This window comes from Myotis daubentonii, chromosome 3 (genome assembly GCF_963259705.1).
Source record: "Myotis daubentonii chromosome 3, mMyoDau2.1, whole genome shotgun sequence".
NCBI classification, from domain to species: domain Eukaryota; kingdom Metazoa; phylum Chordata; class Mammalia; order Chiroptera; family Vespertilionidae; genus Myotis; species Myotis daubentonii.
Genome location: NC_081842.1, coordinates 117,871,188 through 117,887,373, shown reverse-complemented (window position 1 = coordinate 117,887,373; position 16,186 = coordinate 117,871,188). Strand labels below are relative to the sequence as shown.

General features: G+C 52.0%; 1 protein-coding gene across 4 annotated transcripts in view; it reads right to left on the bottom strand.

Moving 5' to 3' along the window:
* IQSEC1 (IQ motif and Sec7 domain ArfGEF 1) overlaps positions 1–16,186 on the bottom strand; it is a 384,674-nt gene that overhangs the window by 127,652 nt on the left and 240,836 nt on the right. The window contains exon 1 of one of the 4 annotated variants that reach the window (XM_059688318.1): positions 12,230–12,672. The exons of 2 other annotated variants lie outside the window; for them this stretch is intronic. In XM_059688318.1, the coding sequence (XP_059544301.1) occupies positions 12,230–12,297 (68 nt within the window). In that variant the 5' untranslated portion in view covers positions 12,298–12,672. Of the gene's footprint in view, positions 1–6,492; positions 6,579–12,229; positions 12,673–16,186 lie in introns of those variants that run through there. One more of the 4 variants, XM_059688329.1, reaches the window with a different exon arrangement.

Below are 16,186 nucleotides of genomic sequence, written 5' to 3'. Positions count from 1 at the left end.
CCTCAAAAAATTAAAGATGGATCTGCCATTTGATCCAGTGATTCCACTTCTGAGTATATATTCAAAGAAACCCAAAAGACTAATTCAAAATAATATATGCACCCCTATGTTCACTGCATTATTTACAATAGCCAAGATATGGAAGATATCAATGACCATCAATAGATGAGTGGATGAAAGCCAGAATGTACGTACAGCCCTGGCTAGTTAGAGCATTGGCCCACACATCAAAGGGCTGTGAGTTTGATTCCTGGTCAAGGGCATGTACCTGAGTTGCAGCTTTGATTCCTCAGTCAGCATGCATGCAGAAGGCAACCAATCAATGTGTGTCCCTCTCACATCAATGTTCTCTCTCTCTCTCTCTCTCTCTCTCTCTCTCTCTCTCTCTCTCTCTCTCTCTTAGATTGGGGTAAAAAAGTGACATAAAGAACATTATTGGGATAACTGGTAAAATTTGACTATAAATTGTATATAAATTCTAGTATAGTGTCAATGTTAAACTCCCTGAATTTGGCTATTGGATCATCTATCATAATAAAAGGGTAATCTGCTAATTAGACAGGATGTCTCTGGACGTCCTTCCTGACAAAGCCCAGGCCAGAGGGAAGCCAGCCAGGGTCCCAGGTGCCTGCAGGCGGCCAGAGGAGGGAAGCCTGCAAAATAGGCAGATATGCTTACTTGACAGGATTGTTGTGTGAATTAAATGGCCTGGACGCACAGTGGGTACTCAGAGAATGGCAAGTCACTGAAAAGCCTACCGTGTGTAAAGAGCCTTACAGTGTCTGGCACCCCCAGATGCTCCAATAGCAACAGCTGTTACTATTATTTGTGTGAGGAAGCCAGAGCCCAGTGTCCATGTGGGCACATGGAGTAGGGCAGTGCTGGGACTTGCAGATGAAATGTACACCACATTCATTATAGTGAGACTGCCTGGGTGCCACAGCTTCTGCCTGTGTGGTTACTTATGTGGTTCTGAAGTTTGGGGCTGAATCCAGCTTCCTCTCCCTGCAGTGCTCTTCCACCACCACCACCACTACTCAGCACCCTCAGTCTGGGACTCCAAGGCCAATCAGGACAGGTGGCTTGTGACCACCAGGGCTGGACATCTCCCCTCCCCCATCACTGCTCAGCGGTGGCCTCAGCTGGCCCTGCCTCCAACAAATGTTTAATGAATGAGATGGAACATCTCCCTATAGGGACCCTCACCCACTCATGACTGGTGGGAGCAGGGCCCAGCCTACTCAAATGCCCTCCTCTGGGAATGGCAGCTGGAAGCCCCTGGCCCCTGTCTTCTCTGAGCCTGAATTCCTTTGCAGCTGTTTACCCTGCTCCTCTCTCTACAACCAGGCCATCTCCACCTTTTCCATGCTTTTCTTAATTTGCTGGCCTCCAGCTGAAGTAGCCTCCACCAAGTCATTCCCCACCCTATTCACCCTTTCATCTTTTTGCATGTCTAAAAGCATCTTGTTCTATTGTTTGCTTATTTCCTGTCTGTCTCCCCATCCCCTAATGCAGCCGAGGCAAACTACGGCCTGCGAGCCAGATCCGGCCCGTTTGAAATGAATAAAACTAAAAAAAAAAAAGACCGTACCCTTTTATGTAATGATGTTTACTTTGAATTTATATTAGTTCACACAAACACTCCATCCATGCTTTTGTTCCGGCCCTCCGGTCCAGTTTAAGAACCCATTGTGGCCCTCGAGTCAAAAAGTTTGCCCACCCCTGCCCTAATGTCAGCTCTGATAAGAAAGGATCTTGGTTTGACTTCTTCACTACTCTGAGAAGTGCCTGGCACATAGTAGGTGCTCACTAGATATTAGCTGAATTTAGTTAAATAAAATAACTTGATGTACTCCCAGGGAGGGAAGGGGTTGTCCAACTGTCTATTGGGAACACGACATGCCAGACAATCCCATCACATGGGCTGGGCATTCCATTAATTCTCTCAGTGACCCAGAGGTGATGCTTAGTAAACTGTTTCCCAGATAAGGTAACTGAGGCCCAGAGAAGTGAAGTGACCTGCTCAAGGCTACACAGCTTGCACAAAAGGTCTAGATTTGGGGCCCAGCTTTCTTAACATTTATAGCCATTCATGCCTCCTGAGAGTTCACCACACAGAGGAAAGGATTGTAACAGCCAGCATTCACTGACTCCTGCAAGGTGCCAGGCATTGGGTCAGGGACTTTCCAAGGTTTATTCATTTGTCCACTCTGTGAGGGAATTATAGGTTCATTCTGCAGATGTAAAACCAAGACCCAAGTTATCCCTGTGACTTGCCTAGCTCATTCAACAAAGCAGTAGCCTGTCTAGGACTGTACTCACATGAGGTGACAGCAAGCTTAAGGGTGCTACACGCTCACTGCCTCAGTTTCCCTTTTTTGCAATGCTGACATTACACCATCTGACATAGTGTGATGTCATCAGGGAGGTGGGACTCATTTTTAAAAAATGTATTTTATTGATTTTTTACAGAGAGGAAGGGAGAGGGATAGAGAGTTAGAAACATCGATGAGAGAGAAACATCGATCAGCTGCTTCCTGCACATCTCCTACTGGGGATGTGCCCACAACCAAGGTACATGCCCTTGACCGGAATCGAACCTGGGACCCTTCAGTCCGCAGGCTGACGCTCTATCCATTGAGCCAAACTGGTTTCGGCAGGGAAGTGGGACTCTTGCTTGGGAAGTTTTAGGGCTGAAAAGGAAGTGAGAAGCAGCTGTTTCCCCATTCAGCCCACTCCCACCCTGGTCCTAAGTCGGGTGGGTGGTCACCTCCCTTGGAACACTTTCCCCAGAAATTCCCTAGGAAATGCCCCTGTGCCTGAGCAAAAGTCCAGCCTACAGGCCCAGGAGCCTCACACTGCATATCCTTCTGCTAAGGATCATCCCAAGCAGAAACCGGTAGGCACAATAATTAGTATGCATATATATTTGTGTGTGCATGGGTGTGTATGTATACATACATATTACTACATGTGTGTCTGTGTGTGTGTATATATATATATATTGCTGATTAGATAAAAAATATATTGATCTACATAAGAAGATGACAACAACGAAAGCTAAGCTGACAGGGCATTGAGAACAAGGGGCTGTAGTGTACCACAGCTGCATCTCTTAGGCTCCTCCTCTCTCCAGGCGGGACACCAGTCTCCATCCTGTAGTCAGTCCTCCATTTAAGCTCCAAAGGCATCCTTTTCAAGCTCAGATCTGCTTACTGAAAGGCCGAGAGGCAAATCATTAAGAGCCTGGCCTTTGGGGTCAAGCAGATTTAGAGTTTGAGGCCATTTGCTAATGGTATGACCTTGACTGCATCTCCTTAAGCCTCAGTTTTCTTAGCTGCAAAATTGGGATCATGAGACAGGAAAGGAGAACCCAGTCTGGAAAGACAGTTTAAGCCCCTGACTCAAAGTGTATCTGAAGCCTTATCTATTTTAGAAATAGAAGGCAATAAATTCAGTCTTTGGCTTAGACCAGTCTGGGTTTTCTTATTTTTCTATTTTTACCAAAAAAGTACTGGTTAATACAACCTTCCTGCTCAAAGCCCCTGATGGCTCCTCTGTATCCATAGACAGACTCTAGCACTTGGTTCTGGAGTCCACCTGCCTTCCTTTTTGGCCTCAACTCTGGGTGGCCCATGCCACCCAAATCTGATAGCTGTTCCCTAAACACACCATGACACAACTTACAGGTTCTAAAGTCTTCTCCACTGTCTACACTTGGTCAGTTTCTACTCACACTCCAGACCCAGCTCAAATGTTGCCTCCCCTGGAGACCCCCCTAAACATCCCTCCACTACTATGAAGTACCAGTGACATCGACCTTGGGCCTCCCACCACTCTCTAATTATATCCCTGAGCTAACTAACAGTCACTAGTTTCTTCTTTTCCTCTCAACAATCATTGTCTCACTGTATGATTGAAGACGTGAACATCGTGGATTGACTTGGGGTTAGACCAATTCAAAATTTGGTTTTATCTCACCAAATTCATTTTCTGAACCCCAGATCTGGCTGGTACACACAAGGCTAAAAGACCTAGCTCCTGCCATTGGGGGTTTATAGTTTGAACCAAACAAATGGAAATTTGGCTCAAGTCCAGTATTGCAAAGATGACAATTTTTAAAATGTTATAATCAAACCAAAAACATTAATTTTACTTAGGGATAATAATCACTGACATTTATCAAGCAATTGCTTCATCATTGCATACAGGCATACTCATGCATATGTTATTTAATCCTCACCCTGTGAAATACTATCCTCACTTTACAGATGAGGAAACTGAGTCTCAGGGAGGTATCCCCAAGGGGTTAAGCACCAAATGGGGAACCGGGATCTGACCTCCATCTTCCTGCTTCCACCCTTTGCCGTTTTTCCCTGGTGATCGCAGCCATGCGTGAACACACTATTTGGGGGAAGCTTGGAAGTGGTTTAAAAATATACCAATTAAAGCACAGAACCAAGCTGGTTGCCTCTGGTTGCTCACAAGCAGGTGGTATGCACACCCCCTTTTGCAGGGGTTCTTTAGCTTCCCAGTGCATGCTCAGCCTGTGGCTATGATGTGCCCCTGTTTCACAGGCATTGGGTTTCAGATTTACTCTGTTTCTGGCTGCCAGTGTGATCAGAATGGTTAGTCTGCTGGGAAGTTATTTCAACACACAACTGTTTTGAATATAGTGACTTCCTCATAGGTCTCTGCCACAGCCTGCATCCCAGCAGCCTCTATTAAAAAAAATTTTTTTTAAAATTTATTTCAGAGAGGAAGGGAGAGGGAGAGAGAGATAGAAACATCAATGATGAGACGGAATCATTGGTCAGCTGCCTCTTGCACACCCCACATCAGGGATCGAGCCTACAACCCGGGCATGTGCCCTGACCAGGAACTGAACCAGTGACCTCTTGGTTCATAGGTCAATGCTCAACCACTGAGTCATGCTGGCCAGGCCCAGAAGCCTCTCAATGGCAGATGGGAAGCCACTGAATCTGGCCAATTAATGAGTCCCAGATTCTAAGCTGATGGGGGAAGCATGCTTGGTTAACTGATTTAGGAAAGATCTTCTGTTCCAGCAACACCTGTTTCATTCTCTGCAAAATGGAGATGAAGAACCTCCAAGGGCTGTTGTAGGGCTGGAGTGAGGCATCTTAGGGAAAGTGACAGGCATACAGTAGGTGCTCACTATGTGCATTCTTTCTTGTCCTTCCAGCCTTGAAGCTGGGGCCAGCTTTCACTCTCATGCAACCTTGGCTCACTGGAGTCATCAGGGGCTCTACAGAGAGGTGAGCCTTTGCCCACCAAGGTCAGGGAGCAGCCCTGAAGCTGTCATCCTGCAGCGGAATGTCCGCCCGCCCCACCTGAGTTTTGGGGGCCAGTGGGGCAGGCAGCCCCTTCTTTAGCACTGGAGTCCAGCCCACTACTGATGGAAAAACTGAGACCCAGTGATAGGGAAGTCGTGAGTTCACTCACCCCTGCTCCTGCCCCCAAGACAGAGACCACATGATGCACTGAGGGGCTCAGAATCACTCTGGGTTTAAACCCCAGCTACCCAATTTACACCCACTGTGGGACACTGCGCAGACATCCTAACATCGCTGGGCCTGCGTTTTCACATAACCAACAGTGGTAGTCATTCTCCTTTCTATGTTGTTGTGAGGATTAGCTGGAGAAGCAGGACTCAGTGGGGAAACTCCCTGAGGGACAGGTGGCCCCAGGTCTCCATCTCATCAAAGGGGGCTTCCCAAGGGATAGTGCCAAAGAGCCTCACCGAATCTCATTCTGTGTGTCCAAAGCTTCCCACCAACCTGGGGACACCCACCAATGCCCTCAAGGCTCTACTCTGGATTATTTCAGAAAGAGCTGAGGTTGTTAGTGGGTCATGGGGCTCCAGGGTACACTGCACAGATGGGGAAATGGCCCTGGGGAGCACTGAGAGAGAGACCTGTCCAATGCAGTGTCCTCTCAGCACAGAGTCAGCCCCAATGGACTGACGGATGGCGGGAACCACAGGTCCTGGAGCCTGGGAAGCCTTCTGTTCCCTCTGCCTGCACCCTGTGTGCTCCAGGGAGTGAGAGGCAGTAGTTGAGGAAGGAAACAGCACCAACCATACTGCAGGGGCCCTGGCAACTGTGTGACCTCAGAAGGACTCAGTTTACTCAGCGTAGAGTCTGTCTTTCTTAGAGTGGTTGCGAGGTGCCCAGGCAAAGAACCAACCAGGGCCCGGGGCTGGTCTAATGCCCAGGGCTGTGAAAGAACATCCCTCTTGCAGCTAAGGCTGCATTCCAAGCAGCTGTGGGGAAATACCTGGTATTCCTGAGCCTGAGTGCCATCATGTAGTGAGAAGAGGTCACAGAAAACAGTTCCAAGAAGTGGCATAAACCCTGACAGGAGCCTGAAGGCCCTAACCACAGAAGGCTGCCCTGACAGTCAGCAGCCCTCACAGGTTCCTCAGGTAGCCGAGACCCCCTCCCTGCCCTGGGCCAGGCAGCAGGTACTCACAGTGTCTCAGGGGATGGGGTGGAGGTCTTCCTGGAACCCCAGCACCCTGCCTGCCTCCAACGGCCCTTGGGGACAAGCTGTGGGCCCTCCCCACTGCCGGGCCTGACGTCTGACTTCCTCTCTGCTCAGCCAGCCAGCATCCAGGAAACCACACCCTGGGGGGAGGGTGCCAGGCACCCTGGGGCCCCCACCTGCCCTCCTGCTGGGTCCCAGACACTGCCCAGGGGGCTCTTTCAAGGTCCGGCCAGTGCAAATGGCCCCTTCTGCTTCTCTGTCACCAGGCAGGCCCAGAGGCTCTGGTCAATAAATAATACAGCTCCCTTCCTGGCCAGTCTCTCGTGGCCTATCGTGTTTCGGGGCCACTCTAGTTTCTTGAGGCTGCTTTGTTCAGAGCACCAGGCCACACTGGGTCACCAGCCACATTGGCGCTAACACTCTCACTGAGGCCAGCCCGAGCATGCAGGACAAAGGCAGGTCCAGAGAACTGCCCTACTTATTCTGAAAGCAGCTTGAGCCCAAATGGACCCGGGTGGCAGTCAGCCTGGTCTCTCAAGGACAGACGGGGCTCAGAGGCCTCCATACACTCAGCTCCCCACCCAGGTGGCACCACCTGGAGAGCCCTTTCATCCCTGCCCCTCTGCCTGGCCCATCCCCCATTTCTGGAGGCCTTACCCAGGCCCCTCCTCCTAGAAGCCTCCTCCCCTAGCTGCATTCCCACTGCCAGCCTGGTAGTCTGCCTGTGTGTCTCCTTTAGGTAGCCATCATCCTCTCTGGACGTGGCTGCTGTCTCCTGACTAGTCTCTCCACCCCCTCCCCCGACGCCCAGTCCCTGCCCCTCTCTCTATAGCCTATTTCCTCACAGCAATCTGAGTGATTGTTTTAAATCAGAAAGCACATCTTGTGATTATGCTGCTTAAACCCCTGCTCTGTCTCTCCCCTCACCCCAGTACATTCTCAAGACCCTGCCAAGTGCACATTCCTTCCCAGACCCTACCCAGCCTTCCCACTGTTCTTCAGGCACCCTCTTGCCTCAGGGCCTTTGCATCTGCAGCTCGTTTTGCTTGAAACACCTTTCTCCAAGTCTTTGCAAGATCACTCCTTCTTGCTACTCATCTCAAGGCCACCTTCTCAGATGAGCCTTTTTTATTTTTATTTTTAAAAACGGCTGTGTTATTAAGATATAATTCACACTCCATAAAATTCACCCCATTTAACATGTACAATTCAATGATTTCAGTATATCACAGAGTTGTGCAAACATCATAATTTAGAACATTTTCATCATCCCCAAAAGAAACCCCATATCAATTAAGCAGTCATTCTCATTTCCCCAAGCTCAGCCCTAGGTAGCTGCTCATCTGTCTTCGTGACTTGACTGTTGTGGACATTCACTCTAGTCTTTTGTGTCCGGCTTAGTTCACTCAGCACAATGTTTTCAAGGTTCATCCATGTCATATCACGTCAACACTGCATTCATTTTATGACACCATAACATTCCATTGTATGAATAAGCCCACATTCAGTTTATCCACTCATCAGTTATGAGAGTTACCACTCCAGGTCACATGGCCCCTTCTGCTGTTCTGTCACCTCTCCCAGTTTTAGCCTCTGGCTTCTAATCCCTTTCTGGACATCTTCATTGATTTGTTTTGTTTATTGTTTCTCTCTTGCCTGAATGTCAGCCCCATGAGGCCCAGACCATTCACCTTACACTGGGCTGTCCCCCAGGGCCTAGCACAGGCCTGCACACAGTAGGTGCTAAGCCTTTTCCACCACCTGCTGCAGTTGCCTGTGCCCATGAAACTTCCCTGCTGGCTCTGAGCTTTCTGAGGACAAGTGCCTTACCCACCAAGAAGGGTCTCACCAAAAACCATGACAGGAAACTAATAATGCAAGCCACTCGAGCCCTACGTTCCTTGTCTGGTGGGGTGGTACTCCTCACAGGTGGATGTTAGGATGTATATTGAGTACCTGACACAGTGCCAGGCACAGCGTTAGGTCTGCAACCCTGCACAAAGACTCTTTATGGGGGCAGGCAATGGAGCAGCTTGGAGGGGGATGGAGAGGGAAGGCAGGCCTGCTGTGCTGACACAGCCATGAATCCCTTGGATGCAAAGGTAGAGCGGCCACAAGAAGGATCCATGTGTGATCTGGGCAGTGCCCGGAGCCAGGGGGGGCAGGTCAAATACTGCTGGGTGCTATACCCTGCCAGAGAGGGACAGGGATAGTCTAGCAGGAAAAGGAGATGAGGAGGGGACTGAAGACATCCTCAGCCTCAGGGAGTCCTGGCCACTGCAAGTTGTGCCAGGACAGGGGAGCAGATGGGTAGGAGGCCTGGAGCACAGGCCCCAGTGTGGTTATGTGGGGGAGGTATCATGGGAAGAGAGGTGCCAGCTCCAAGTAGGAAGGAATTTCTGTGCATCAGAGCTGCCCAGGCTAGGACACTGGAAGCCCCTGTCCCAGGAGGTACATGTACAAAGCCTCCACTGGGGGCAGCAAGAGGTTAATTGTTGGGGAAGCTCCCTGGAAGCTCAAGACCCTGGCTGCCAGCTGCTCCCCAGGTCTCCGCCCCAGATGCACTACAGAGTGGGAGGGACTAGGGGGCAGGGTCTGCTCAGCCGAGGCCCCACCCTATCCCTACCCAGCATCACAGGCAGCTCAAATGCCCCACTGGCCCTCACGGCACAAATCCTTTGTTCCTGAAATAAGGCCAGATGCAAAAGTGATTTTCCTGTCTGACCCCAGAGGCTAAGAGTTGCTAGTACCATAGGCTAAAGTGTGTGGCAGACAGGCTAGAGGTGTGTACGCAAAGACAGGGCCACAATGTAGCACCCACCCCACCCTGGCATCAACTCATTTAATCTCAGAACAACTCAGAAAGGCTTTTATGCAGTAGAAAGGGGCTGAGACAAGTTTCCAACTCAGCTAGGCCTGACTGCCAAGTCCCTGCTCTCCCCACTTCATCACTCTGCCTCCCTCCATGCTGAGACTCAGAGGGAAGAAAGGGACAGGAATCCCAGGGATGCCATCTACTGGGTGCTGAGTCAACAGAACCCATTTGGAATCTTCCCAAAAGCCCACTCAGCGGGCACTGTTCTCACTTTACAGCAAGGAAACAGGCCCAGAGAAGTTAAACAGCTTGCCCAGGACTACATAGCTTACAATCGGCTGGTGCTGCCTTTGGACCTGGTGTGCCCAACTGCTAAGCTGTTCTGTCCAGGAGATGGGTCAGAGCCAGAGGAGCCCCTCTCAGGGACCTCAGGCCAAAGTCCCAGAGACCCTGCCCCTGCCTTCTTGGCTGCAGTCACCAAACCCCTGGGCAGTGGGACAGGGCTGGCTGGCGGCAGCCTGCTCCCCACTCACACCTCACGCTTTTCCAGATGTGAGTAGGACCCAGCCAGGGGCGATAGGCTAAGGAGGGGAGGGTGGGGGGAGGGAATGTGAAGACGCAAGTGGAAAACTATGCGCTGTCTGATCACACCCTCCAATTTGTCCCTGTGGCTGCCGCCAGCCCTGCCTGGGCCACAGACCTGTGACTCAGGTCTCCCCCAACAGCTGAAGGGGTGAGGATCCCCACAAGGGCCAGCTCTGTCTGTCTGACTCAGGGAGTTGTTTTAGCTCTCTTGGGGGTCCCCAACAGGATGGGGTATGGGTCTGAAGAGCAGAGTGTGTTCCTGGAGCCTCTCAAGGTCCATCCTCCCCAACTAACCTTGGAGGTGCCCTGTACTTATGTGTGCTAAGTGAGGGTTTGGGGCAAGCCCAGTGCCAATTATGGCCCCCACACCCACCCAACTGATGGTGAGCAGCCACCCTGCCAGTACTCACAGCAGCCCTTTGGTGCAGGCCTGCCTGTCACCACTGTCTGGCTACTGGTAGCCACAACACTCCGTCAGCATTTGCCATGAGCCACACAAAGCTCTGCCCCACAGCCCCGTGGAGTAGCTCTGCAATGATGCCCACTCTGGGGATGAGGAAACTGAGGCATGGAGAAGCCAGTCTGTGGGCTCCGGGAGCCAGTCTGTGCTACTCCTTGTCAGGGGGGTGAGAACCTGGTGCCAGGCCCATGCATCTTGTAAACAACCCCTGAGGTTTCCAGAGCACCAATCCCCAGAAACCATGGAAAGAATGAGACACAGGAAAATCCAGCATGGTTACAAGGAAAGACACATGGCACACTCGCCCCTGCCCAAGGACTCCTCCCCCACCTGCCCTGGCCCCCAAGAGGTCTTTCCCAGGGCCTAAGGAGGGACAGGTTGCCTGTGGCTCAATCCAGGATGAGCTTTCCTCTCTTCATTACAGCAGTTAGCTGGCACCCCCATCCAAAGAACCCCTCAGCCCTCACTATCCATTGAGTTAGAGGTCAGGGTCCCAGACACTCTCACCCAGAGGCAGAGACAACTGTAGCCATTGTAACAATGGCTTCTTGTCATAGTGAGATGGAATGTGTAGCTGGATTTCTCCTTTTCCTTTGGCTGCCAGGAAATCAGCAATTTTCACCTTAGGATGCTACATATATCTATTCTGCTCTATTTTACTCCCTAGATCATGACACTGTTCTAAATTGTAATCTTCCTGGTCCTGATGTCTTATTATTTAATTTATTATAGGTATTTTCTATAAACTGTCACAAATATTTTGGGAAGGAATTATAGAAGGATGGGAGGAAGGAAGGAGGGAAAAAAGCTTTAATATATACCAAGTAATGAGAGTGGGAAGAAAGAGGGAGACTCTTCTAATCCCTTACCCTTTGTAAAACTCCCCTATAAGCAAAGAATATGCTCTTAGGTAGCATCCAGGGAGATGCGTTCCAAATAGGTGGCTATGTCTTTAAGCCCCGCCCAGATGTAAATCCTGGCATCATCCCAAGCTCCTTTACAGATAAGACTGAGCCCCAACGTTGCCTGAGCTCACACAGGATCCAGCTTCCTGCTGCCTGGTCTGGGTCCTCTCAGCTGGCTGGTCTGGGCCCTCTCAGCTGGCTGGTCTGGGCCCGCCCATCTTCACTCCAAGTGCAAGGCCCCCCACCCCCACTACCACCCCGTCATCCTCCCATCTGACCAGCTTGGAGGGAAGCACACCGCCAACACCAGTGGTCAGCACTTCCCCCACGCCTGGTGTGCCGGGCCTGTTCTTTGTATGTTCCCTCATTTCATCCTCACTAATCCTATAAGGAACTGCAGGTGGGAAACTTTGGGCCAAAGAGGTGAAGCCACATCACAATGCTGATAATGCCAATGCCAGTTTTAAACTTAGGCCGCCAGGTACCCGAGTCTGCCACTGACGGTCATATAAAACAGTCTACACTGTGCTCTGAAGAAAAGAGTAGGAGCCTCATTTTGAGGGCAGGTAAGGCTCAGAGAGGGTAAAAAACAGGGTCAAAGTCAAACAGCTGTGCTCAAGGCCCCTGTTATGTAACAAATGACAATTCCCATGCACACTGGGGAGTTTGCCAACCACACTGTATTTGCCACTGGCATCCTCCAGTGGGCACTCAGGGTCCCGGCCAAGTGCCTGCACATTCCCTGCCCATCCTTCCATTCTCCTCCCTCCTCATTAGAGATTCTGAGTTTCTCCAGAGAGTGCAGGGCCTTTCCTGCCCTCCATCCTTACTCCCCCTATGCTGGGGCTGTCCTGGACCTCCTAGAGCCAGGTAAACTAGCCAGCCTGGTGCCCCCCGCTCCGGCACTCCCGACAGAAGGTGGCTAGGCAGAGCTGTGTCTACTCATGCCCCTGGTACCTGAGGGTCCTCACGGAGATGCAGTACTTCCACATCAGGCTCCACACGGCGCTGCCACCACCCTTCATGCCTGGCTAGGTAGAGGGGTGAGTGGCCCAGGGGCCCATGGCCACTGCCCTCCTACCTGGTCTTCTCTCAACCAGAGGCTGGCTGGAAGGAGTCACCTACTTCTTCATGGTGGGAAGAAGAAAGAAAAGACCCAAAAGCCAGGGGAGAGGGTGAGACACTGCTCCCACAGGTCCTGCAGCTCCCAGCCACTGGCCTTGTTGTTCCTGGGCCAGCCGCTGTGTGCTGACCGTCCACTGCTTCAGACCTCCTGGCCAGGAGGCCCTTACACACCAGACTGTGGCTTCTGTATAACCTAGTGCCCACCTCCTGCCAGGAGACGGCAGTGGCTAGGGGCCAGGGCAACAGTGAGTCACTTGGGGTGGAACAGGCAAGCGGTGTCTGCCTGTGAAGGAAAGCACACAGCTGGGTTGCCGGGAGCCCTGGGCCTGTCCTGTGTCCAGAGGCTGGTCTGGGAGGGGAGAGGCTGAGCCTGAGAGGGAGGAAGGTGGGCGGGAGGCGAGGGCGGGCCCACATCCTCCCCCATTTCCCCAGAGGCCTAAACCCAACACCCGTCTGCCTGCCCACAGCCCGGCCCACCAGAAGCACTGGCCAGGGCAGAAAGAGGCTGTCCGCCTGCTCAGCTCCTGGGGGAAGCTTGGGTAGACAGAAAAAATAAAAACAAAATCAGGGCTGCTTCCTGGGAGAGTGGCCAGCCCCTGAGGGTCTCTCTCTCTCTCTGGTGAGAGATGCCACTTCTAGCCCCGACTAGGTCACCCCCCCCCCCCCCCCCCCCCGTATGAGGTGCTGGTGAGGGAGGTGGACTCCTCTTTAGCTTCACAACCTCAGGCTCGCAGAGCCCTGGACACAGGTCCAGACCACTCATCTAATTATCCCAACAGCCTCATGAAGTGGATTTTATTACCAGCCCATTTTACACATGCGAGAACGGAGGCCTAGATAAACAAGGGAAGTCACAGGCCTAGTGATGGAGATGGGGTTTGAACCATGGCAGTCTGGCTGCAAGCCAGCTTCTTTCTGTAGAGATGGGGAGTAGATGTGGGCTGAGGGCTGGGGCCCCTCTGTGCAGCCCTGGGGTCTAGACTGAGCTGAGTTTGGGCATTTCCAGATGGGGCCCCAGATGGAGTTTCCACCCTCAACCCCACCAGCTGCTCCAGCCCAGCCCAGGGTAGGCAGCTGGGCTGCCCAGCAGAGCCCCCAGGGAGAATGACTCACAGATCAGGATCTGTGCTCATAGAACCTACCCCAGGAGGTCCCCCAGAGGGCAGGTGGGCTCAGATCCAGGCCCTTGACGTCATGTACAGCTGCCAATGCCATCATGTCCCATTTCACCCATGAGGAAACCAAGACTCAGAGAGGGGCATCCCCTGTCCACAGAGGGGTCTCCAGGTCAAAGCCTTGTTCTGTCCCCGGGCACCCTGCCCTGGCCTGTGCAGGATGGGAATTCCATCTCAGATTCCAGCCTAATTCCCACAGCAAGGGACAGCAATTGCATGCTCATCTGTCCCCCAACCAGGAAAGAACTTTTTATCGGAAAGCAAGATGGGTTTCTACAAAGGCTGTGGCTTCCCTGGGGACCTAGGAACCCCAAGTTCTCTCTCTTCATCAAAAGCCACCACAGTGGATCTCCCCCTGCCACAGGCACTTCTCCACCCCACCCCACCCCACCTCACCCAGTGGCTGGACCTTCACACTTATCAAGGCTGCCCATCCATCACGGGTCTCTCCTGACTCAAGGGAACACTCCCTGGACAGAGCCTCCCTGTCACTTTCATATTGGCTGCACTTCCTGTGCCACAAAGTAAGATTTCCATTCACGTTTATCTGGTCTGTCCTACAGACTTCTGTTGTGGGTGGAGGCAGCCCACTCACTCTTACATTCACGTATCTATCCTTCTCCCGCCTTTCCAACCACCATCCATGAACACATTTATTCACATATACATACACATTTACCTCTCTCCCTCTCTGCCTCCCTCTCTCCCTTCTTTCCATCATCCATCTATTTATCCCCTCATCAATCTTTCCATCCATCCCCTCACTCACTCCCCTTTGGCCTGGGCTGGTCCCTTGTCCATTCAGGGTCAAAGAAGGAGGTTGTAACAACCTCTTTCTCTTCCCAAGACATCTTACTGAATCCTCCTCCCAGCATCCCTGTCAGTCCTTTGCCTCTCCCTTGGAACCCTGTGTTTCCATACATCGGCCTGTCACAACCCTGGCAAATTTGAAGTTTCTCTCTCTCTCCAGCCCAAGGTTCTGACTTCCCATGTCTCCTGGGCCCTACAGCCCCAGGGACACCCATCACTGTGCTTGCTCTGTGCCCAACTCAGTCATGCTTTGCACCTGATAAAGAGAGGCAAGTGGCACTTTGGCCCTGGAAGTGATCTCAGAGACAGGTGTCATTTTTAGGACCAGAGGCCCAAGATGCTTGTGGGGGTCCCTTCCAAGTTCCTCTCCTTGGAACATGCCCCTGTCACCAAAACCTCTCCAGGGCTTGGGACCTCACTTCTTTGTTCCTCTTCTTGGCTTCATCCACCTGTGTTTGTCTCCTTTCTAACAGCATCACATTAGGGCTTCCCTCTTCCCACTTTACAGATGGGGAAACCAAGTCACAGAAATGGGTGTGGCTTTCCCCAGCTCCCATAGGGCCGTGGTCGGCAAACCGCGGCTCTCGAGCCACATGCTCTTTGGCCCCTTGAGTGTGGCTCTTCCACAAAATACCACGTGCGGGTGCGCTCGTACAGTGCGACTGAAACTTCGTGGCCCATGCGCAGAAGTTGGTATTTTGTGGAAGAGCTGGTATTTTGTGGAAGAGCCACATTCAAGGGGCCAAAGAGCCCCATGTGGCTCACGAACCGCGGTTTGCCGAGCCGCAGTTTGCCGACCACTGCCATAGGGCGTTGCTTACTTCTCAGAAAACTGCTTTCTTGGTTTGGATGGATAGGGGGACTGTCTGAGGAGTTGGGGTGTGCTGCCCCCCACCCCCACTGTTTTAAAAATATATATATTTTTATTGATTTCAGAGAGGAAGGGAGAGGGAGAGACAGATAGAAACATCAACGGTGAGAGAGAATCATTGAACGGCTGCCTCCTGCACACCCCACACTGGGAATCGAGCCTGCAACCTAGGCATGTGCCCTGACTGGGAATCAAACTGTGACCTCCTGGTTCATAGCTTGACGCTCAACTGTACCGCACCGACCAGGTTCCCCACAATGTTTTCACAACTGCTCTCATCATTTCCTCTCTCAGCTTTGCCACAGTCCTGGGGGCGTCATTATCCCCATTTTATGGATGAGGAGACTTGGGCTCCCAGTGCTCTGAGGTCTCCGGGATGTCAACTGTCACACTCCATCTGTCCACACCACTGCCAGGGGCTTATCCTCCTTATTCATCTCGGACTCTCTTGTCCCCACACAAGTCATCTCATCGAGCTGAGCCTCAGTTGATCCCTACCTCCTGCTGTGCTGAGGAGTAAGTGGTGGCAGGCCTGCAGCACGGTGTGGCCCTGGATGCAGGACTTCACCTCTCAGGGTCATCTTCTATAGGACATCAGCTCTCATTTCAAAAGCACCTGGCACTGCTGGGTGCTTAGTGACTGGCTGTCCCTCCTCCTGTAGGGGGGACCCACAGCAGGAGGGCCACAGTCAGTCAGCAGAAGGAGGCGAGTCTGCATGGAAACAGTCACCCCTCAGCTGCTCCCTCTCCCCACACAGCCACAGCAGGCTCTACAGAGAGCTGGCCAGCACTCCACTCTCAACCTGGTGACTCACACAGCCCACTGGGGATGACGTCACTGCCGCTCAGGCAAGAAAAAGATACATTTGTTCCCTGGGAAACGCCAACACTGTGGTGAACTTGGCCAACTCAGGGCTCGTGGTTACCTGAGGG